At 36.0% G+C, this 25,729-nt stretch overlaps 1 protein-coding gene across 1 annotated transcript in view; it reads right to left on the bottom strand.

Moving 5' to 3' along the window:
• LOC150085076 (serine/threonine-protein phosphatase 2A 56 kDa regulatory subunit epsilon isoform-like) overlaps window positions 1–25,729 on the bottom strand; it is a 199,613-nt gene that overhangs the window by 78,012 nt on the left and 95,872 nt on the right. Inside the window, exons 4-6 of the mRNA XM_090376775.1 lie at window positions 13,631–13,723; window positions 10,773–10,903; window positions 8,010–8,069 (exon numbers count right to left, since the gene is read on the bottom strand). Coding sequence (XP_090232901.1) covers window positions 8,010–8,069; window positions 10,773–10,903; window positions 13,631–13,723 — 284 coding nt within the window. The remainder of the gene's footprint in view (window positions 1–8,009; window positions 8,070–10,772; window positions 10,904–13,630; window positions 13,724–25,729) is intronic.

Raw genomic sequence — 25,729 nt, forward strand, 5'->3', positions numbered from 1 at the left:
AGCATGCTTTCATTTTTGCATGGTATAAATGAAGAATTTTTTCATTTAGAGTGGATATAATTGTTGCTTTTGCAGTCTTTCTGCAAAGTAACTTATTACAAAAATCTTAATGTTTCATGCATCTCCACTTTTCTTCATATGCACCACGTTGGATCAAAGGTCATAGTTACTTAATTCCTACTTTAACCAGGCAGTAGTGGCAGGTCACCTGACAGGTTACCCTTGAAAATAATGATCCCACATTCACAGTGGATGCAAGAACCTGTCAGATCACTCACCATAAAGTTTTGAATTAAGTGTTTGTTTCAGGCCACTTGTTTTTATTCTCCCAGTAGTTCAATAATTTTTTTTTTTTTTTTTGATTTGGTAGTTGTTGGCGCATCGGCTTCTGTGGCCATATTGCACCTCCCAAGGTTTTTGCAGTACTTTGATCCAAGCCCGAGGCGGGAATCGAACCCGCGACCTTTGGGTTGCCGGGCAGGTACTTTACCCACTCGGCTAGCCCGGTCGGCTGCAGTAGTTCAATAAATGCCTCACCCTAGTTGTTTTTGAAAGATTTACTAATGTTTATGAATAGTAAAGGTGAGTACACGAAACCAGATTGTCTCAAGATGGCCAGTACTTGTAGGAAGCAACATACATAACTTGAAATAAAGTCTGAAAAATTTGAAAACGAAGTCAATAATTATATCTTATATTTATATTAAATTTTTCATTTTTTAAAAGTACACTGGGTGCCATTTATTACGATCACATTTCATTTACAAAAATTGATAACATTAAGCAGCTGATAACATTAAATGGAGGAAATTTTTTTTTGATAAAATATAAAAAGTTGTTTATCTTACCAGTCTTTATTTATTATCTAATATATATAGTACTCTACATATATAATCACAATATAAACACATATCAACCAATTTCAGTGTTGAGAAAAAAAAAAAAACAAAAAAAAAAAAAAAACACACACACACACACAAAGAGGAAAAAAAAACCAAAAAAAAAACCATCGAATACAAAAAGACATAAATACACTGACCTATTTAAAAAATTTCTCCAATGTTAGTTGTTTTAAATCCTTAGCAGTTAAATTTTCATACATTTGTAACCTGTACAAGAATTTGTAGTCTTCACTTATCCTCCCTTAAGTTCTAATGTACTCCGTAACACTTCAAAAGATTACCTAATTTCTGTGGCATTGGCATAACTCTCTGGACCTCAATATCTTCGTTATCAGAATTTATTTCCCTTAGTGTCATGTTTATATCTGATATAATTCTATCACCTATATCAAGGGTGGCCAACTTAATTTGTGGTGCGATCTACTTTTTTCTTCAAAATGTGTCTTGATCTACCATCTTCAAGAATTTCATTGCACATGGTTAAAAAGTTAATCAACACATATTGAAAAATTATTTTAAATTTAAATACAATTCAGGATTCTTATTTTAAATTCATACGTATTTAAATTTTTAATTTATGCAAAGTTTGTGTCTTCATCTCATCTGCTAAGCTTTCAAAATCGGGAATATACTGTATAAGGCCAACCGTAAAGAAACTTCTGTGTGCAAGTCCGCAAGAGTAGGGCGATTCTTCATCTTTGGTTTTTTTTTTTTTTTTCAAATACGAAAAGGCCGATTCACATAAATACGTGGAACCAAAACAGGAATTTAAAAGTTCACTGCATTTTTTTACATTTGAGTACCTTTCTCAGCAAACATATTTCCAAAAGTCTTTTTCTGATGATCTGGCTTTTAAGAAGATATCGTTTCGCAATGTAATAATTTCATTTTCAACTAATATTTTCTCCATGTGAAAAATCCCAGCAGATTTTTTTCTGCAATTTGTTTCATATCTAAGTCGACATTAAATGGATAAGAAATATATTGAACAATATCTTTAATTGTTTCAAAATCATCCACAACTTTCTCAATTTCAGAAACAGATTTCTCACTATTAAATTCAAAAACAGGATATTTTTGCAAATGAACTTGCATATTTGCAAAATAATAGAATTTTTTCTTCTTTCAAATTCTTAGCCATTGCCAAAAATTGATATTTATATGCAGAAATATTACTAATCATGCCACCCACATTTTTATTTTTTCCTTGTAATTCCAAATTCAGATCACTTAATTTAATGGTAAAATTTGCCAAAAAAAACAGATCACACAACCACTCCGTATCTTGTAGCTGCTGATAATCATTTCCCCTTGGATTAACAAATTTTTTAATTTCATTCAGCAAATTTCAAAATCTATGTAGAAACTTACTCTGACTCAGCCACCTCACATCTGTGTGTAGTATCAGATCTGGTTCATTTTCATTGAGTTGCATTTTGAAAAGTCTCCTTTGAAGAGATTGTCTTCTGATGGAATTCATGACTTTGAAAGCTATGTCCATAACACTTAGTATTTAATCTCTTGCTGGCTAACATTTGTTGGTGGATGATACAGTGTTAACTCAAAAAATCTGGGAATTAACCATCCTTTTGGCACAATGCGATGAATCCGTTAAGATTCCTGGTCATTGCTTTGGCTCCATCTGTTGTTATTGATACGAGCTTAAATAGTGGTAATTTAATTTTTCAATAAAATTTTTGAATGCATTAAATATATCAAGACCTCTGGTTCTTTCTTTTATGAAACCATACCCAGCAGCAGTTCTTCTCTAGTGGTAGAATTATCGAATAAAAATTACGAATTTTATAGGAATAAGTTTTATTCGTATAAAATTCGTAATCTTTTTTTTATACGTTTAAAATTCGTCATGATCGACTGGTAGATCGCAATCAACTTGCTGGCCACCCCTGACTTATATCCTTTACTGACAGGTCACCTGTTCTCAGAAGATTTTCATCAATTTTTACCCACTTGTTGAAATTTTGTGTAATATTAAATGAATTATTGGTATACTCTGTCAGCACTGCACTACTACACACACACACACACACACACATATATATATATATATATATATATATATATATATATATATAACAGCTGGCAAAATAAATCTGGCTTTATGAAAACAGATTTTCATTGTTTTTACTGCCTTGCAATAATTTTCTGTCCCATTCCTTCAGAAAGTCAACAAAAATTTGAGATGCCATCCATGCATTTGTGTTGCTGTTATATTCAACTGGTAAGTTTTTGCCCCTCCAAAGACAAGTGGATGCTTACTTTTCCCAATTATAAAAAACTTTTTTTTATTATTGTGGCGGTCACATTGAAAGTAAGAAGTATGGCCACTCTTTCTTTCTGCTTTTTTCCAGTTGTCAAATGTTCATTTCTTAAATTTTTATGTTTCTGCAACAATTCTATTCTAAGAAAAAATATATCACAGTTCATTTCGCAATGGACATCAATGGAAAAATAAACTGAAGTCTATTCATGAAAAGCAGATAGCGGATACAGTACTGCAAATACACATTGAGAAATCACATGATCACTCGTGAGAAAACTTCGAATGTTTGGACAGTGTAATTAAACACCAATAACTTTCCATCTGTAGTTATAAAACTTTTACTATAGGTAGATTGCTCTTTTCCACAACCGTTTTTTTTTTTTTTTCCAGCATCATTTTTATTGATTGTTCACTTACTTTTGTTTACAGGCACTCGCCTGTTTTTCCTGAAGTTTACAGACATGTGGCAAGAATTAGAACTTAAAAGTTCCTGCTTTCATAAGGCAAAATAGTAAACATTATTTGGCATGGTCAGGGTAGTAAATAATTGACAAGTTTCTGACTTAAACACAATTTTATGTTTTCTGGAAGACATATTTCTCCTAATTGAAATGAAAACTGATATCAATAAATGGTGGTATGATCATATAAAGCAGCAGAATTTCCACACATTATAATATAAATGATTTTCGATTTTCATTTTTTATTAAAATAAGTGGCTGATAACAATAACCAGCAATAACATTAACTGGCATTCACTGTATTTGTATACACAATAAGCAGAAATATACATTGGTGTTCAAAGAAAGTGCATCACCCCTTAAAATTGTAATTGTCGTCCGAATAACATAAGTATATTATATTGCAATATTTCTTACAGATTGCATCAGATAAGATTTACATGTGTGAGTGATGATGTAATATTGCATCAGCTGTTACTTTCAGCTATATGAGCACGCTCTGCAAGAGTTGCAGTCATTCCCTGACTGTGTCAGGATGGCAAGTAACGTGCAGTTGACACCACGAAGAAAGAGTGCTATTGTTACTTTACGTGAGGAAGGATGTTCTTCCCGTCATATTGCATATAGAGTGTCTTGTAATCAATCAACAGTGAGTAGATTTCTTTCCAAACTCAGGAATACTGGTCCTGCTGATAGGAAAAAAGGAACTGGATGCAAATGGGTCTCTACACCAAAACAGGACCACGTTTTGAAGCATTTTTGCCTTAAAAACAGTAAAGTTTCTTTGTCTGAGTTGAAAAGAGAACGGGAAGAACATAGGAGTGGTAGCAAGTGCAGTCAGAAGATGCCTCTTCAAAAATGGACTTGTAGCCCGTCATCCTAAGAAGGCTTTTGTGGATTTATTGGATGATTATTTTCTACAGCAGCATGTTCGGGAGACAACTAGAAGGAGTAATACTCTTGATCTGATTATCAGTAGTGATTCTTCATGCATCAAGAATCTGCAGATAAAGGAACAACTAGGTGGTAATGATCACAGTGTGCTGGTGGGATTTACTCAAAGAGGTAACTACCATCGAGGGTAAAGGGTAGGGTTTTTGCTTTCGTAAAGGTGACTATGGTGGTCTGAGACAGTATTTAAATTCTATACTGTGGGACCAACTGACGATGTTACCAACAGCAAATTCAAAATGGGAAGCATTCAAAGAATTAATCTTGGAAGCTACTAGGCTTTTCATACCAACAAAGAAATATTGTTCAAGATTAAGGCCTAAATAGATGTCAGATGAACTAATTAGACACGTGACTCAGAAAGCCTATGATAGATATAGGCTGGTCTGTAACCAAGTTACAAAGGAGGTTAGGCAGGCGAAGACAGAGTACGAGAAATCTTTGGCAAAGTATGCAAAGAAAAACAGCAAAGAATTCTTTACTTATGTAAACTCTAGAAGGAAGGGGATGAATCAGATTGGTCCACTTGATATTGATGGTTCAACTGTTGATGATCCTGCTCAGTTAGCTAACAAACTAAATGAATATTCTGCATCTACATTCACACATGAGGAGATATTCAGGGAGGGGAATGCCAGAGGTGTATTCAACTCTGGCAGTAAGTTAGATAATCTTGTAATAACTGAGAGTAAAGTGGAGGATAAATTGTTGAAGACAAACATAAGAAAGGCACCCCAGGTGCCTTTCTTATGTTTGTATATAACTTTAATATAACTGGAATCTATCCAGTTATATTAAAGGAGGTGGCAAAGGAAGTAAGCAAACCCTTAGCCATAATTATGAGAGCTTCCCTGGACTCAGGGGAACTAATCAATGGACACTGCTCTTCGTGGACTAATGTTAGTGAAGTCCCTCGGGGTTCAGTGTAGGGTCCATTGTTGTTTTCTGTATTTATAAATGATATTGATGATGGTATATCAGGCTTAATGTCCAAGTTTGTAGACGATATGAAAGTTGGCAGGGTTGTTAATGACACTAATGACAGTACACTGCTGCAACAGGATCTAGAAAAGTTGAGCAGATGAGCTGAGAGGTGGCGAATGAAGTTTAACATTGACAAATGTAAAGTACTACATGTGGGAAGCAGTAATCGCAGATTAACGTATCAACTTTGTGCTACCACACTGACAGTGGTAGAGAATGAAAAGGACCTGGGGGTAATTGTGCAGGCAGATATAAAGTTTTCTGAGCAGTGCAGACAGTCTGCAAGAGTAGCTCATGGTGTCGTGTCAATGATATACAGACATTTTTTTAGCAGGGATAAGGAGGTGATTATCCCCTTGTAAAAGACAATGGTCAACAATGGTCGTCAATCCCCTACTTAGTAGGGGATTGACGACCATGTGATGTAATACAAATATGTATAAAGATGTAATACAATAAATGTATAAAAATGTTTAATATTTTATCATTTTGTCATAAAGTAGTATTGCTACAGTTTTTCATCTATAATTAATATGACAATTTCTTTAGCAATACGTAACAAGTTGAAAAATAAAAAATGAATAGGCCCTGGGCATTTAAGATAACCGAGTTTAGGCTAGCTTAAAGACCAGTAATGTATTAACCATAATACCTATGAGTAGAAAACACCCGTAATTAAGAAAATAAACACAATAAACCACAATAGAAAGATAAAATAATATATATATATATATATATTCCTTGAACTTATATATATAAGTTCCTCCTTGAACTTATTCAAATTACCCACTTCCAAAACAATAGACAGAAGCTTGTTCCAGCAATCAACCATCCATTAGCTGATGGCAAACTTCCACATATATATTCGGCAACCATCCCTCCTCAATTTAAATTTATGTCCCCTCATGTGCATAGGCCGAGAAAGAGGAAGAATCCTATCATCAGTGAGTTTGCTCAAGACATTCAAAGATTTAAACATCTCAATGAGATCACCTTGCAGATGCCTAGTCTCCAGATGCTGCTATTTGCAGAACTAAAACCTTTTTTAGTAAGAGCACCTCCTTCCTTCCTTCCTTCCCCTGCCCAGTCTTTTTACCCTTCTCTGTACCCATTCAAACTGCTCTACATCTTTCCAAAAATGAGGCTTCCGTACCTATATGCAGTACTCAAGGTTTGGCTTGACACTGTCTTATACAATGAGATAATCACCTGCTTATCCCTGCTAGCAAAATTCCTGTATATCACTGACAAAACCCAGTGGGTTGTCCCAGCAGCCTGTCTGCACTATTCAGAGAACTTCACATCGGACCGTACAATTACTCCCAAGTCCTTTTCACTACCCTGAGTGCTGTATCACACAGCTGACATGTTATTTTGGGATTACTGCTATCCATATGCATTACCTTTCAATTGCCATTTCTCAGCCCATCTGTCTAATTTGTCTCGATCTTGTTGCAGCAGCATACTTGCTTTACTATCATTGACTACCCTGCCAACCTTTGTGTTATCTGAAAATTCAGACATTAAGCCTGGTATACCCTCATCAATATCAATAATAAATCAGAAAACGATGGGCTCAGCACTGAAGAGCATGATGATAAATCAGAAAACAACAATGGGTCCACGAAGAGCAGTCCTTTATCCACAGCAGCAACTTTTCTTTAATACCACACTGCTCCAATTTGTATAGCAGTTTCTTATGTGCAACAGTATCAAAAGCTTTCCTGAAATCTAAGTATATGATATCAAAATTATTTTTGCATCCAGTTCCTCTGTCACTGCATCAGAGTATCCAATCAAATTGGTGATGACTAAAGTAAATTGCACTCCTGTCTAGATGGTCTTGCATTACTTCTTTAACCAGTGATTCCATTATTTTCTCCGTAGCCAGGTGGGAAGGAGTAGCAGTGCGTAGCATACGCTTCTTGATTAGACTGGGGTTCGAGCCCATCACCACCAAATATGGACGATGCGGAAAGTTCAGGGAATGACCACTGCATATCCCCGGAGCAATATAGCCTTAGTTGCTAATGCTCCTAAAAACAAAATAACAACAAAAACATTTTCCCTGGAACAGAAGTTAGACTAACAGGTCTGTAATTACTCATGTCACCCTTTTATCCCCCTATGTGAATTGGGGATAAATTCACACATCTCCAGTCCACAGGGACTTCCCCTGAATCCAGAGATGCTCTTATAATTATGATTGAAGGTTTGCTTATTGCCTTTGCTGCCTCCTTTAATGACTGCATAGATCCTATCCACCCCAGGTGCCTTTTTTATGTTTAACTTCAACAATTTCTCTTCCACTTTCCTCTCAGTTATCAGAAAATCATTCAACCCCCTTTCTTGGAAAAATCACAGGTTAATTTCTTAATTTTACTTAACTTTGCAACAAAAAAAGTTTCAAATACAAAACTGACTTACCTGCCTAATATCTCCAGCAACTCACCAACACCATTTAGATGCTCTGTTTCATACACAAACCTATCACAAACAAGTTTAAATTAACATAAGTTATTTCAATAAAAAATACATTATCGTACAATAAGCGAGAATAAGTACAGTAGACTCTCGATTTTCCGGGATAGATGGTAAAACAAATCCCAGATAATCGATTTCCCGGTTAATCCAAAAATACAGACATCCCCAACATACATAAGAGATACGTTCCAGGACTTCTTACTTCGTCGAGTTTTACGTAACTCGGGAATGACTAATAACATATTGCTACTATATTATTATTGACAAATCTGAATTCAGCACAATACTTGATTATTAGTTTAATTTTCTGATCCAAATCGATCGCTTTCCTCTTCTTGTAGATTTACTAGTACCGCTGTCACTTATTCTCTTAGTCGGCACTATGATAACTGTCAAAATGAATTTTCTGTAAAGAACTTCACAGGGTTAAGGCGAAAACTCACTATTATTATCCCGCACAAGCTCACATTTTACTAAAGCACATTTCTGGAGGTCACTACCAAAAATCAATAAAAATGATTTGCACTTTCCGGTTTATTGGGCTTTTCTGTTCGTGCATCTAATTATAAACAGTAGTAGTAAACTCATCTTATTGCATTTGCGAAAATACCGATAACTGCAATTCTGTGGATTTTTACGTTACTATGGTGAAATGTGTGTTCCCTTCACTGAAATCTTCAGTCATATATAAAAAAAAAAAAAAAAAACCATAAATAAATTGTAAGAATCCTCTCTTCTTTCCTATTTTTTTTTGCTTGTTACTTCGTATCTCACTTGTGCAATTTGTGGTTGCCATGATCGTCGTTATTGATTGCTTATTTTATGTTTTTTTTTTGTTTTCTTTTAAAATTTTACAATCCGTAAAAAAAAAAAAAAAAAAAAAAAAAATGAGTGAAAAAAAAAATTTACGTAAGTCCGAAGTTGCATAAGTTGGGGACTAACTGTATCGAAAAATATTCAGCAACCTACGTAAAAAATATGGTGATAGATAAAAAACGAAAAAAAAAAACTTACGACGTACTACTCGCGTGTCCAATACGATGATTCCCTTTATTTATTTATTTTTTCGATATTAAATCTAATAGCATCCCTTTATTTTTTACGATGTTGCGTATGGTTTGGTCACCAACATTATAATGGTTCATCATTAAAGATTTAACGGATGCACTGTTTTCAAACTTTTTAATAATTTCAAGTTTTTGTTTAATTGAACGAGCAACTCCTTTGCGTTTACCCATCATTTTCACGACTTCTAAACAAACAAACAAACAAACAAAAAAAAATTTCAACATCCCTGACATAAATAACAAACAAAATGTCTTTTTGTGGTGCAACGTAACACAACAATCGATGCGATGCACTAAAACAAACTAATCATTTGGTTTTTTTTTTTTGAGCAGCTGGGGTTGCAAGATACATTAATCTCCCAATGATGACTTATAACACCGCTTCTTGTCGCTTATTTACAACTTGAAAAACATCTGTTTATATCTATTCTAATTATTACTTGAATTTTATGATTTTTTGTTGATTTTTTTTTTTTTTTTTTTTTTTTTGGAGCCTTGAAATGTCCCGGTTAATCCAATCCCGGTAAATCGAGAGTCTGCTCTAACTACAAAAAAATTCTTAAAAATTATTGCATTTTTAACTTCAGTATTTAATTTAATAAAAAAATATTTGGTTGTTTATATCAATAAGATTTAAACAAACCAAAAATTATAACCCAATCAGATGAGCTCTCAAAATCAGTAACGAACGTCAATAATGGTGGACTCAGCCAGAACTTGGTTCACCTTTGGTAATTGTACAATTCCTTTTGAATTCAGCAACTCCAATCTCAATGATGAGTAAACTTAATGTGTACATCATATTCTCATAATCTGCTTCCCAAACAGACATTAAAAAAAGGCCTTTCATTACTGCGTGGTAGATGTCTTCTTTTGTGAAATTACTAGTCTGATGAACATGACTTTTAAAACTTAAAGTTAATAACAAGATTTAAGATATTATTCTAAAAATTGGGTTACGTGCATATAAATGTTTGTAATTTAATATTATCACATTTATTTTATTTTCATATAATTAATATATGGCAGACCAGAAAATTTTCAAATACCCCTTGTATCTCCTCTCTCATGCCTGCCAACTAAAAACTCTATTAGGGTTGTCAACTTAGTGGTGCTGCCAAAAGTGGCACCACAAAACAATTTCATTTAATCATTCTGATGACACACTACCACAAAAGTAGCCAGAAAGACAGTAATAAATGTGATATTCCAATTTAGTGGAGCACTCAAAAGGTACTTCAAAAACTTCCACACATCCGAGGTGCACCCGTTTTGCAAAATTGCACCAGCAGCACTTCCTTTACACCCAGACCCCCAAATTTCAAAAATTTGCCAATAGAATCACACACTTCCATTAAAATGAATTTGGAAAATTATCCAAGAAAGGTTGAAGATCTCTGTTAAACATCTGTTCTAAATTTAAAATATTACTAATTGAAAAGAGATTTTTTTTCACCAAGAGAAAAAAAAAAATCTTTAATATAAAAAGTCTTAGATATAAAGATTCCTACTATTTTATCAAAATTTTTTTTATAAAATTTTTATCCATTTGTATCTGGTGGGAGGGGAAGATGTGCATGCCTAAGCAATGCACTTAACATGGAAAAATTAACCTAAAAGAATATTTTAAACATAATACCTTAAAAAGATATTGTTGATCTGCTTCCTAATAAAGGCTCGTAGACCAAGGAACTTTCCATAGATTCGATGTAGAACAGTTTTCAGGAAGTCCCTCTCTCTGGGATCTTCACTATCAAAGAGCTCAAGTAACTATGATAACATGAAAAAATTTTTAAAACACATATGAAGACAAATTAAAAACTGAAGAAAATTTAAGAAAAGAGTTCTCAACCATTAGACTTTCACTATATGAAATCATTAGTATAAGCAATCAAAATTCTTTTCATAAAAAAATAATATAAATAGAATTTTACATCATATCCCTAAAACATCATTAATAAACATGAGCACTACCATTCTAACAAAAACAAATTCTATTCTGTATACAAACTATGAAAATCACAAAAGTTTCCACTCCAGTTATGAATTCTTTACCAACATGGTTACAATAATAAGAGTTATAGACAGGGAATATGCACATATTTGCATAGGCTCACTGATGGCAATACTCTTAATGCTCCCGTATAATTTTGAAAGAGATGAGTAACAAACAACAATTGATAGAAGTGATAATTTATTTGCACGCGACGTATTTCATCTTCACTAACAGAGTGAAAGTATTCACTCTGTTAGTGAAGATGCATCAAAAGTCTGTGGCTTCCTTGCACTATTACTATTCCATTGATATTCTTGAACCTTGTTCAGAAAAGAGGCGATGGCACTTAAGGATGGAATGGAGATAAATGGCTCTTTGTTGGTTCAGTGATAATATTATATAAGACTATATTGATTTACTGGAAAGAATGAGAATCTAGAAAGCCAGTAGGGACAGAAACAGGTGTCATCTCAGCATTATTTAGTACTATTAAAAAATACGAAACATGTAAGGGAAAAGGTGTGCAGTATAAAGACAAAAGTCTTTATACTGCAAACTTCTTGATGTCAATCAAGAGAGGTAAATGCAAATGTTCTGAGGTTAGACAATGCATTCCATGGTGTCAGATGCCTGCAAATAGCTGCTGGAACAGATTAATCCATGATGAACTGATGTTCAAATAAAGTTATTTTTTTTAGTTTATAATTTTTGCCACAAGTCAGAAAGGAAAAACAAATGACATTAACAGAATGGTTAAGCTCTCAGTGATAAAAGCTCAGCCATTCTATCCAGATTTTTTTAAATTTAGAACAGATGTATCAGATGCAATGAATCTGATACATCTGTTCAACATGAATCAGATGCAATGAAGTAAACAGGCCAAGTTATGTATAATGTTTGCCTGTCAGTAGGCAAACATACGTATAACAATCATATAACTTTATACATAAAGCAAACATTCCATATATAACATTATACATATAGTGAATGTTATATCAGGCTTAATGATTAAGTTTGCAGATGATAAAGTTTGGCAGGGTGGTTGACAACAGTAATCAGGGTATGTTACTGGAAAAAAAATCTAGAAATAGCAATTGAGATCTAACATTGTCAAATGTAAGGTACTGCACATGGAGTAATCCCAGATTAAAGTGCCAACTGTGTGGTACCACTCAGGGTAGTGAAGAATGAAAAAAGACCTAGGGTAATTGCATGGTTAGGTATGAAGTTCTCTGTGCAGTGCAGACAGGCTGCTAGGGCAGCTTATAGGGTTTTGTCAATGATATAAAGGAATTTTGCCGGCAGGGATAAGGAGAGTGATTATTCTGTTGTATAAGGCAATGATTAGGCAACATCTGGAGTAATATATACAGGTCTGGAAGCCTCACTTTAGGAAAAACATGAATCTGTTGCAACACTTACAGAGAACAGAAATGAGATTAGTGAGGGAAACAAAAGGAAAACATCTCACATGCACACTACCCTACCTAGGTTCTGTAGCCACCGCATCTCCTCAATTTCCATCCAGCAGGGCAGACACAAGTAGGACTAAGAAAGTTCCTTTGCTCATTTTTCTTTTGTACTCTGAACAAGGTCTATAACTGCTGTGCAGATTGAAGGACCACTACTTCAAAATAAACTGATACTACACTGTATAAGTTAATATTAATTTGGAATAATTTAATTACTAATGTTTACAAATCATATTGCCAAACATTAAGGCACTATATGATTCCCTCTACAGTTGCCATAGATATAAAAAAAAACGAACTACTAAGAATGGAATCAGAGAGCTCAAAACACTTAGCAATTACTTTTAAACAATAGTTTAATTATTCCAAATGTTCCCTATTATTCTATCAAAAGAATATTCTGATTCAAAAATAATGAAATTACACTGTAGTGTCAATTTACTTTAAAATTTAATTCACGTCAATTAAGAAAGGTACTCAGAGTTGTACCAAAATGGATTACGCCAAATTAGCTTTATTTTAATGTAGACAATTAATCAAAAATAAATCAGTATTTTATCATAGAGAAATGTTTCAAAATCCACAAATAATGGCTTATATACATAAACCAACAGAAAATTGTGTATTCTACTCAATAGGTCAAAAAACAGGCAGAGAGCAAGATCATGTGTCACTATGCATGTTAACATTTAATATGCAATCTATAATAGCTCATAAAGGATATCATTGGGAAGATCCAGAAAAGATTTGCAATTTTAATATGTTCAATATGTAAGATTGACCTTCTGAATGCATTTTTATCATAAAAATAAACTTTACTAATTCCTATATATAGAATTTATATAGAAATTCAAATAGAAATTTATATAGAAATCCTATATATAGAAATTATACTGCATAAATATCTTTTAAGCAACTTCTCCAAATATATTAAGTAATTTAACACAGAAAAAGTTTGCCAATGAAATTTCAATGGGCATATACCAGTACATATTCTTCTACACTTCACCTGCAAAACAAAAATTTTACCTGTAAAACAAATTTCTGGTCTATCACTTTTTTTCCGATACTTGGTTGGAAATCGGGACTTTCCAAAAATCGGAGGAAGAAATCATAAACAACCTGAATAAAAATTAAACAAAAAATTATTTAAATATTTCATATGATTATCATCAGTCATTTTATAGAATATAAATATATTTGGAAAATTAAATGCACTAGGCATAATCCTTATGGGTTTTGATAATTAACTATATAATATCGGTGTAAATACACCATAGTTAACCCATATATTTGAGCTACGATTGTAGCGTAGAAGGCATCGTTTTAAATGTATCTCATAATGTGGTTGCCTTCACAACAAGATAGCTACTATTGAATTACTTCAAATAAATAACGCTTCTCTAGTAGAGAAGACTACTGTTATTTATTTTCAGCAGTACCACCACCCAGACGATCGTTTCGAAGCTTTTTGGCTTCGTCATCAGTGGGCGGGCAGGTACCCAGGTAATACAACAAGCCATCTCAGTTGCGAAGTTATATCCACATTATGAGAGATGCCAGAAGGGTGTGGTGGTAATGTATTTGGAAAATTAAATGCACTAGGCATAATCCTTATGGGTTTTGATAATTAACTATATAATATCGGTGTAAATACACCATAGTTAACCCATATATTTGAGCTACGATTGTAGCGTAGAAGGCATCGTTTTAAATGTATCTCATAATGTGGTTGCCTTCACAACAAGATAGCTACTATTGAATTACTTCAAATAAATAACGCTTCTCTAGTAGAGAAGACTACTGTTATTTATTTTCAGCAGTACCACCACCCAGACGATCGTTTCGAAGCTTTTTGGCTTCGTCATCAGTGGGCGGGCAGGTACCCAGGTAATACAACAAGCCATCTCAGTTGCGAAGTTATATCCACATTATGAGAGATGCCAGAAGGGTGTGGTGGTAATGTATTTGGAAAATTAAATGCACTAGGCATAATCCTTATGGGTTTTGATAATTAACTATATAATATCGGTGTAAATACACCATAGTTAACCCATATATTTGAGCTACGATTGTAGCGTAGAAGGCATCGTTTTAAATGTATCTCATAATGTGGTTGCCTTCACAACAAGATAGCTACTATTGAATTACTTCAAATAAATAACGCTTCTCTAGTAGAGAAGACTACTGTTATTTATTTTCAGCAGTACCACCACCCAGACGATCGTTTCGAAGCTTTTTGGCTTCGTCATCAGTGGGCGGGCAGGTACCCAGGTAATACAACAAGCCATCTCAGTTGCGAAGTTATATCCACATTATGAGAGATGCCAGAAGGGTGTGGTGGTAATGTATTTGGAAAATTAAATGCACTAGGCATAATCCTTATTATATAGTTAATTATCAAAACCCATAAGGATGGGTTAATTATCAAAACCCATGTAGTAGACAATCAGCATTTTTGTAAAGTACTTATTTCTTTCCTAGATTTTAAATACACAACAATTGAAATATAACACATTTTGTGTTTCCGCTGTGATTAATATAATAAGAAAATAGTAATAATTCATGATTTATATATCTGCTTGAAAAAAATTTTTTTTGCTATATATTGAATTTAACTATAAATACATTAAGAAAAGAAATCCTAATTACCGCAAAACAAGTTAATGCTACAATTATTAATAATAATAATAAATTTTCTGTATATACTCCGGGACGACCAAACAGTCAGGAGTTCGCATGATAGATTTTTTTTTTTTTATGTGAACCCGAAACACGAGAGGTTTATTTATTTATTTATTTATTTGGTTTTTAGGAGCATTAGCAACTAAGGCCATATTGCTCCGGAGATATGCGGTGGTCATTCCCTGACCTTTCCGCATCCTCCGTATTTGGTGGTGACAGGCTCGAATCCCGGACACGAGAGGTATTAGAACCTATAGTACTTAGGTTGGAGGTTGAGAAGACGAAAGAAGATATTGTTGACATTGGACTTGAACTTCTGTAGATTGTAATTTTCAGGAAATACGTATGAAGGAAGGTTGTTCCAGAAAACGGCAATTGAATGAATAAACGAGGAAGATGAAAAGTTGGTTCTGTGGGTTTGAAGTTGGACAGTAAATGGATGTTGGCTGGTGGCGGCACGGGTTTGGACTGTTTTGAAAGAGAGAGCGGGAATTATAGAAGCCAGTTCGGAAGAACAGTGCCCATGGAAGTATCTGTAGAAGAGGCATGCAGCAGAAACAGAACGTCTATGAGAAAGCGAGTGGAGAGACTCTGTTAGAGATGAATCATTAATTAACCTAACTGCCCTCTTCTGAATGGAATCAAGAAGCCTGAGAGAGGTTTTGGGGGCACCACCCCAGATGTGGGAACAATATTCCATAGCAGAGCGGATTTGCGATTTATACAGAGTGAGCAGCTGTTTGGAAGAAAAGTAACGCCGAGAGCGAAAGAGAAAACGAAGTTTTTTAAATGCAGAGGAAGCAATATTTGTAATGTGCTTGTGCCAAGAGAGATTAGAAGTCAGGGTAATTGCCAAAAGAGATATATCATTTTGCATAGGAGCAGAAGAATCCTTTTTGCGAGATATAAGACAAGACTGAGTTTTAGAAGGGTTGAAATCAACTAAGTTGTCTTTGCCCCACTGGAGAATTACCTGAAGATCGGCATTTAAGGAATTGGTAGCAGATTTTCGAGAAGTTGAAGCTGATTGAGCAGGGCAAGGTTTCTCAAAATGGAAAGTTGAATGCAATGTGCTATCATCGGCAAAACTATGGATAGGATTTCCAGTCAATGGAAGAAGGCCATTGATATACAAAAGGAATAGAGTGGGGGAAAGAACTGAACCTTGGGGGACACTGGCATTAGTGGAGAAGTTAGAAGACAGAGAGACATCTACCATCACCCCCAGTGAGCGATCAGAGAGAAAACTGGATAACCAATTACTAAAAACAGTTGGCAAACCATAAGATGGAAGCTTGTTTAGAAGACCTTTATGCCAAACACGATCAAAAGCCTTTGAGATGTCAAGAGCAACTACTTGTGTTTCACCGAACCTTTCCATTGAATTAGTCCATAAATGGGTAACATAAGCCAGAATATCACCAGTGGATCGACACTGACGGAATCCATACTGGTGATCGTTGATCAGACGGAAGGTTTCTAGGTAGTTTAAGAGTTGGCGGTTAATTGATTTCTCCATTACTTTAGAAAGAGTAGAAGTAATTGCAATGGGATGATAATTGGATGGGAGGGATTTGTCACCCTTTTTAGGAACTGGCTGGATATGAGCAAATTTCCAAGCAGAAGGAAAAACACATTTGGAATAAGAAAGTGAAAAAAGGCGGCAAAGAATAGGAGTAAGTTCAGGAGCACAGGTTTTGAGAACAAGTGGAGAAATACCATCAGGACCTGGAGCTTTCTTAGCATCAAGATTCATCTCAAAATCCTTCTGATATCCTTTTGACGGCAGACCACAGGAGGCATTGAATGGAGCGTGTTGGGAATGGTGGGAGGTGTTTTACCAAGATCATTAATACATGAGCTGGAAGAAAAATGGGATGCTAGCAGGTCAGCTTTATCCTTGGCTGAAGTGACAACAGAACCATCTGGTTTGGACAGAGGTGGGAGCAGAGATGGGCAAAAGTTGTGGCCAATAGCTTTGGCAAGAGACCAGAATGCTCGGCTACTATTAGGGCAAGAAGCAAGTTTTCTACTCTTAGCCTGTTCAAACTCTAGTTTGGACTGATTAATAACTGCTTTACAATTGTTGCGAGCTTTGGTGTAGGCAGAAAATGAAACTGAAGAATTAGAAACAAGCCAATTACGATATGCAACATTCTTCTCTTGAACAGCCTTAGCACATTTATTGGAAAACCAAGGTTTAGATAAGGGACGAGATTTTAAAGTGGAGTGTGGGATAAAGGATTCCATTCCTGCAAGAATAATTTCACTGACACGATCTGAGCAAACGTTGACATCAGAAGTTTTGAAATAGTAATCAGACCAAGGAAAAGATGTCTCGCAGGTCATCCCATTTTGCATTCTTGTAATGCCAAACAACACGAGGTTGGGAATAGCCATGAGATAAAGGTTCCATTGGAGAAGAGACAATCACCAAGTTGTGATCTGAAGTGCCTAAAGGACCTCTCACTTCGACCGTGTACTTAGAAGGGTTGTTTGTGAGAAAAAGATCAAGCGTATTGGCTGTATGATTAGGATTGTCTGGTATTCTTGTAGGTAAATGAACAATCTGTGCTAGGTCATTAGTAATTGCAAAAGCCTCAGCATCTCGACCTGCTGGGTCAGTGTGACTAGAAAATGGAAGCCAGCTGGAGTTGTGAACATTAAAATCACCAAGGAAAATTACCTCACTGTTAGGAAAGTTGGACTGGAGAAAGTCAAGTTACAAAGAGAGGAACTCAAAGAGCTCCAAGTGATTAGTGGAGTTGGGAGAACGGTAGAGACAACAGATGAATTTGACACAAGGAGGTAGACAGATTTTAAGCCAGAGAAGATCAAAGAGAGGAGATTCCAAATTGCCAAGTCTCTGAGAGGGAATATCAGAATGGACATATGCACAAGTACCACCTTTGAGGCGAAGGGAATCATACAGCGAATAATTTGGGCAGCTGAGATGAGCAGTAGTTGAATCAACTGATAACTGAGATTCTGTCAGAAAAAGTACATGGGGTTTGGCAGACTGCAAGTGGAAATGGACATCGTTGAGATTAGAATTGAGACCATGTATATTTATGAAATGAATTAGGAAGTCCTTGGGAGGTTTAGATCTTTTCGCAGATAAGCTTGCTCTATTAGTTTGACAATTCATGGTGTATTCAATAGTGAGATAAAGTGGGTGGGACATGCTGTATGAAGTAATGAAATTTTTGGATATGGCGTGCATGTGGTAAGAATATACCCAGATCCTTGACATAATGTGGCCTCGACAATGCTCCCCGCATACACACTACTCAGACTCCCTCCAGTCACTATCTGGCAGAGTAGAGGTAGCAAGATTATACAAGCTGATCCGGAAGCCTCCTATAGAGTTACCAATAGGTTCGGTCCGGTGTACTAACTAGCGGCCGGCCTGCGAACACCGTTTTAGAGCTGTACCCTCTAAATGTAAGGAATATTGGATCTCGCCACGACGTTCATCATAACCTCAAAAGTCATCAATCATACTGCATGATGGAAGAGATAGGGAAGTGTTGACCGGAACTTAGCTCAAGAGACTAAACATGGGTTCCACCACTTCAAGCCTCCAATAAGCAAAGTGGCGGTATTTCACCGGTTGATGAGAGTCATCTACCACCTAGTACTGCCTGGTAACATAGAGGGGCAGCGTTCCTCCATGTGGTGTGGGCGCCACACCTCGACCCCTGCTTACGTTGGTTCACCCCTGGGTGGTCACCCACCATGTACTTGTGCATGGAGGTTATACCCAGGATTACTAACAGTCCCACCATCGTGAAAGTGCAAGTAGAGGATTTGGCTGTCACAGACCGTCCGGACTTCGCCGAAATTGGGTCCACTTGACTTGAGTGTCACCTGAATATCAGTTCCATCAGCGTTTTAGACTCCCAGGTAGCAAGTACAGCTTGTCTGGCATATCTGAGAGAATGTCTGTGACAACCTCAAGGACCATATACAGATTGAATACAAGAAACAGCACCGTATTCAGCAGTCACGGGCTTGAACCCCGGTCACTCAAGGCACGTGTACTTATGCGCCCGCGCGCCTGACCACTAGGCTACGGCGGCCTATTTATAAGGGTTATTCTCAGCAAGATACTATAACACCTGAATAACTTGGTATCTTGGTATTCAGGTGATATAGTACCTTGCTAAGAATAATCCTAATTGCAGCATTAACTGTGAGAATTAATGTTTCTTTTCTTAATACCCTTGAAGATATAACCAAATCTTTAATAACCCATATTAAAGGAGGCAGCAAAGGAAGTAAGCAAACCCTTAGCCATAATTATGAGAGCTTCCTTGGACTTAGGGGAGGTACCCATAAACTGGAGATGTGCAAATGTGACCCCAATTCACAAAGGAGGATTAAAGGCCGACACAAGTAATTATAGACCTGTGAGTTTAACTTCTGTTCCAGGAAAATTAATGGAGGCACTAGTTAAAGAAGCACTGCACGATCATCATGATCCTGATGAGTAGACAAGACTTCAGTTATATCTCGGACACGGCATGGTTTTGTTAATGGAAAGTCTTCCCTGACCAATTTAATGGGATACTATGATGTAGCCACAAAAGAACAGGATGAAGGGAATAACTTTGATATTATATACAGTATTTGGATCTTAGAAAGGCTTTTGATACTGTTGCACATGGAAGGATGCTGCACAAATTGGAGCAGTGTGGCATTGGAAGCAAATTGCTGCTATGGATAAAGGGATCGTCGAGGGGGAGAAGATAGAATGGTAATCAATGGACGCTGCTCATCGTGGACTAATGTTATTAGTGGAGTCCCTCAGGGTTCAGTGTTGGGTCCATTATTGTTTTCTGTATTTATAAATGATATTGATGATGGTATATCAAGCTTAATGTCCAAGTTTGCAGACAATACAAAGGTTGGCAGGGTTGTTAAGGACACTACTGATGCTATGCTGCTGCAACAGGATCTAGAAAGGTTGAGCAGATGGGCTGAGAGGTGGCAAATGAAGTTTAACGTTGACAAATGTAAAGTACTACATATGGGAAACAGCAACCCCAGAGCTACGTATCAACTCTGTGGTACTACACCAACAGTGGTAGAGAATGAAAAGGACCTGGGGGTAATTGTGCAGGCAGATATGAAGTTCTCTGAGCAGTGCAGACGGGCTGCAAGAGTAGCCCATGGTGTCTTGTCAATGATATGCAGGAATTTTTCTAGCAGGGATAAGGAGGTGATTATCCCCTTGTATGAGGCAATGGTCAGGCCACACCTTGAGTACTGTATCTGGAGGCCTCATTTCAAGAAGGATGTAGAGCTGCTGGAATGAGTACAGAGAAGGGCAACAAGATTAGTGAATGGAACAAAGGGTTGCTCTTACGAAGAAAGGCTTAAGTTTTGCAAATTACAGTGTCTGGAGACTAGGCACCGGCGAGGTGATCTGATAGAGGTGTACAAAGTCTTGAATGGTTTGAGCATGCTCAATGCCGATGGGATTCTTCCTCTTGCTCAGAATAATCACCTGAGAGGGCATAAATTCAGATTGAGGAAAGACAGATGTAGGATAGATGTGTGGAAATTTGCCTTTAGCCAGCGGGTAGTTGGTTGGTGGATCAGACTTCCATCCCTTGTTGTGGAAGTTGATAGCCTAAATAAATATAAGCCTCAGTTGGATAGGTATTTCGAACGAAAGGAGAAAGGAGGGGTGAAATGGAAGTGTGTGTGTTTTTTTTTTTTTTTTTTTTGGCTGATGCTGCATAAGCTTGTTTCTTGCATCATATGCCTCTACTAATGCTAATGCTAAATCTGTCTAATTTTAATAATTATTTTTTTATATGGATATAACATGGTCTGTTGTATTTTCTTTCATTCTTTTCCTCTCTTTTCTTTGAATTCTATGTTCTTCTGTCCTATTATTTTTTTAGTTTGAATGCTCATGATCATCCTCACTTTTTTTTATGTTTTAATTTGTCATTTGGTTAGTGTTTATTAATTGATTTCAATTTACTTATGTTAGTTCTGTTTATCATGTTTTTGTTTAATGTTGATTTGCATATTTTTGTGAATTTAAACTTGTAGATTGCCTGGCTTATTGTTCAAATTTACATTTTGTTGGTTAGATTTCCTTATCTAATCTACACGTGCACTTGTACTACTGATGGTGAGTACTGCTATCTTTTTCTTATTTTATGAATGATCCTAATTGCTGTGTTAACTTGTTTTGTGGTAACTGGTGCTTCTTTCTCTTAATAATCTTGAAGACAACCACATTTTACTAATTATAATAATGTTATAAACAGATCTGCATGAAAAAAACTGTGAAAGACAAAAAAAAAAATTTTTTTTTATATTATCCTTGATGCCATGTTTTTCTAAAATTTGAAAGAACAGATTTCTGAACATCAACAAATCATAAATACAGGTCCTTATTATGTTTCCATGACCTTTCTATAATCTGCCAATGTGACTATTTTTCCCAAAAGTTACATTCAACAATACTCCTAACCTTTTTTAAGGTAAAAAAAAAGAAAAAAAAAGGGTAAACTGCAGCAATTATCAATGTACTGCAGGATGGAAACCTCCTCGACGATTCATGTTGAGAGAAATGACCATAATCTGCTATGTTGGTCCAGTGTGGGTTAGCAGATCGACCGTAATTAGCAATCAGGGGCTGGAATCCCGGTCTACTCAAAGAGCGTGTGCTACTGCACTAGCGCTCCTGACCACTTTGGCCACGGAGGTCACCTGCATAAATTTGTCCTTTGGAAAATGGCTTCTGGTAATGTAATAACAGCAATCACCACAACACTATTTTACTCCCTGCTTTTCTTTTTCAATTTTCTTTAATTTCATTAACCACTGCTGCCTTTCCATACTTAATATTTTCATGACAGTGTATCTCAATTATAGAGAGAATATCCAAAATTTACTCTATTTCAATTATTCTATCTTCTTTAGTGCTGTCTTCAGAAAATTGTTTACTAAATAAAAATATCCTTCTCTTCCATTTTTAACTTCACACTTATCATTTTTAATTACATTAATTAAGTGATGAGATTTTTAAATAAACACCAAAATATTTATATGCCATCCTGATACCTATTTTCCATACCTTTCCCAAAAATCTTTGCAAGCTGTTTTCTTTAGCCTCTTTTATAACTATCTTAGCCTCCTTACACTTTACTTTAGATTTATTTTACAAATTTTTTTTATATAGTTTTTCTTCTCTAACTTTTTTTAAATTTCTTGGTTCCATCATGGCATTCTGAATTTTGTGTCTTTACAGACCTTTCCATATACTACTTTTACAGCTTCCGCTAAAGTTCTCTTAAATTTTTGTTATTCTTCATCTTCTCTTTAACGTTCCCTTTAATAATTCATATTTTTATCATGAACAGAATTTAACCTTTGAGCAAGAAAGTTTCTACACTTGTTGTCGGAAAAGCACTTTTTGGCTGTTGCCCACTTTAACACTTTTCTTATACCTTTTATTGTTTGCCCTAATCATTATTTTTAATATGCTCAATACTAGATGATGGGAATATCCAATCACAAATCCTCTATAATATACCCTTGTATATTCAACTAGTTATTTAAAATCTTTTTCTATAATAATATAGTCAATTATATTTTTCTTGTTTCCATTATGTAATCAGGAATGGGACATGATATTGCCAAAGGTAATGTCTTTGTGTGTGCAAGATGTAAGGAGTGCAAGGAAATCAGGTGAAAACTCGGCATTGTTATGGGCTTATATGAGAGCTTGAAGGACAGGGTGGATGCCCTTGAAGGATTTAAATTGAGGGGCCCATCAAGCTCTCAGCTACCCACATCAATGCCAGATCTTGCACTTGAACATCATGCAACACAGCGGCAATTCCCAAGGCAGAATGCACTAGTTCCAAAGGAACTAGTTGTTGTAGGTGACTCTATTGTCAGGGAAATGTGGAACACATTGTGCAAAAAGGATAGATGGAACAGTACCAGGGTATATCTGCCAGGGGTAAAGGTTCATGACGTAGGGGATATCATCGTTTAAGGGCACAAAGGGTGATATTGTTGTACACGTTGGCACTAATGATATTAAGAGTAGGAGACCAGCAGAATTACTTAACAAGTACAAGACAATGCTGAAAAAAAGCTGCGAGTTAGGGTTGAATTTGAAAGTGTCTGCAATTCTGCCCAGACACTAGGAGGGAGTATATGATGAGAGCCTTGTCGTTCAATTCGGCCCTGGAGAGATTGTGCCCTTGTTCAAGGGTAGAATTTTTCTCAGAGTGGTCTGTGCTTATTAACAGGATAGACTGCTTCTACAGGGATGGGATACATTTAAATATAAAGGGTGCAAGAATATTTGCTGATGCTATTGAGGCAGAGTTGGGTGGGTCAGAAAACAGCTAGCTTGTGGGGGGGGTACACGTACTAAAAGATCAACAGTAGCCACTGGCAGAGGTAAAAGTGATTCTTGCACTACTTCTATTGAAATGAAATTGAGCAGCAGCCTGAAAAGCAAGGCAATGGGAATTTCCAGGACTGCTGGGAGTCATAATGGAAAAAGTAAATACATGAGCTGTGTTAGGGTAACTAAGAGTAGAAACAGGTGCATGTATACTTGCATGTACAACAATGCTAGGAGTATAGTTAATAAATTCGATGAGCTTGAAGTGCTAGACAAGACATCAAAGGCAGATATTGTTGGGATATCGAGACATGGTGTCACACAGACATAAGAAATGCAGAATTGGAATTTGAGGAGTACAATGTGTACAGAAAGGATAGACAGGACAGGAAGGGAGGAGGGGTTATGCTGTTAGTTAAGAAACAAATAAAATCTAAGGAAGTGCATCTAATTGATGTTGGTGGACAATGTAATGTTGAGTCTGTTTGGTGTGACATAAGCACTGGGATACAAAAAAATGAGAGTAGATATGTGTTATAGGCTTAATGAATCTGATAAGTATAATGAGCAATTGTTTAGAGAAATAGAGTGGGCCAGTAAACTAGAGTGTCTTATAACGGGGGATTTTAATTTCCTGAATATTGACTGGAATTTGTGGGTTGGTCACTCGCACACTAGCAAGGCTTTTGGGGATTTATTGGAGGATTGTTTTCTACAGTAGCATGTTCGGGAGGCAACTAGATGGAGTAATAGTCTTGATCTGATTATCAGTAGTGATTCTTCATGCATCAAGAATCTGCAGATAAAGGAACAATTAGGTGGCAGTGATCACAGTGTGCTGAAGTGGGATTTACTCAAAGAGGTAACTACCATCAAGGGTAAAGGGAAGGGTTTTTGCTTTCGTAAAGGTGACTACGGTGGTTTGAGACAGTATTTAGAAATTCTATATGGTGGAACCAACTGATGATGTTACCAACAGCAAATTCAAAATGAAAAGCATTCAAAGAATTAATCTTGGAAGCTACTAGGCTTTTCATATCAACAAAGAAATATTGTTCAAGATTTAGGCCTAAATGGATGTCAGATGAACTAATTAGACATGTGACAGAGAAAAAAATGCATGAGATACATAAAAATTAACATGTGACACAGAAGCATATGATAGATATAAAACTGGTCAGTAACCAAGTTACAAAGGAGGTTAGGCAGGCGAAGGCTAATTACGAGAAATCTTTGGCAAAGTATGCAAAAAAAAACAGCAAAGAATTCTTTACTTATGTAAACTCTAGAAGGAAGGGGATGAATCAGATTGGTCCACTTGATATCGATGGTTCAACTGTTGATGATCCTGCTCAGGTAGCTAACAAACTAAATGAATATTTTGCATCTACATTCACACATGAGGAGTTATTCAGCGAGGGGAATGCCAGAGGTGTATTCAACTCTGGCAGTAAGCTAGAGAATCTTGTAATAACTGAGAGTAAAGTGGAGGAGAAATTGTTGAAGATAAATACAAGAAAGGCACCTGGGGTGGATGGGATCTATCCAGTTATATTAAAAGAGGCAGCAAAGGAAGTAAGCAAACCCTTAGCCATAATTATGAGAGCTTCCTTGGACTCAGGGGAAGTACCCATGGACTGGAGAAGTGCAAATGTGACCCCAATTCACAAAGGAGGATCAAAGGTCGACACAAGTAATTATAGACCTGTTAGTTTAACTTCTGTTCCTGGAAAATTAATGGAGGCACTGGTTAAAGAAGCACTGCAGGATCATCTAGACAAGACTTCTGTTATAGCCCTGACACAGCATGGTTTTGTTAAGGGGAAGTCTTGCCTGACCAATTGGATTGGATACTATGATGCAGTCACAAAAGAACTGGATGCAGGGAATAACTTTGATATTATATACTTGGATCTTAGAAAGGCTTTTGATACTGTTGCACATGGAAGACTGCTGCACGAATTGGAGCAGTGTGGCATTGGAGGCAAATTGCTGCTATGGATAAAGGGATGGTTGAGTGGAAGAAGACAGTGGTAATCAATGGACACTGCTCT

Source organism: Mastigoproctus giganteus, chromosome 6 (genome assembly GCF_048544385.1).
Source record: "Mastigoproctus giganteus isolate SK-2022 chromosome 6, ASM4854438v1, whole genome shotgun sequence".
Taxonomy (NCBI): domain Eukaryota; kingdom Metazoa; phylum Arthropoda; class Arachnida; order Uropygi; family Thelyphonidae; genus Mastigoproctus; species Mastigoproctus giganteus.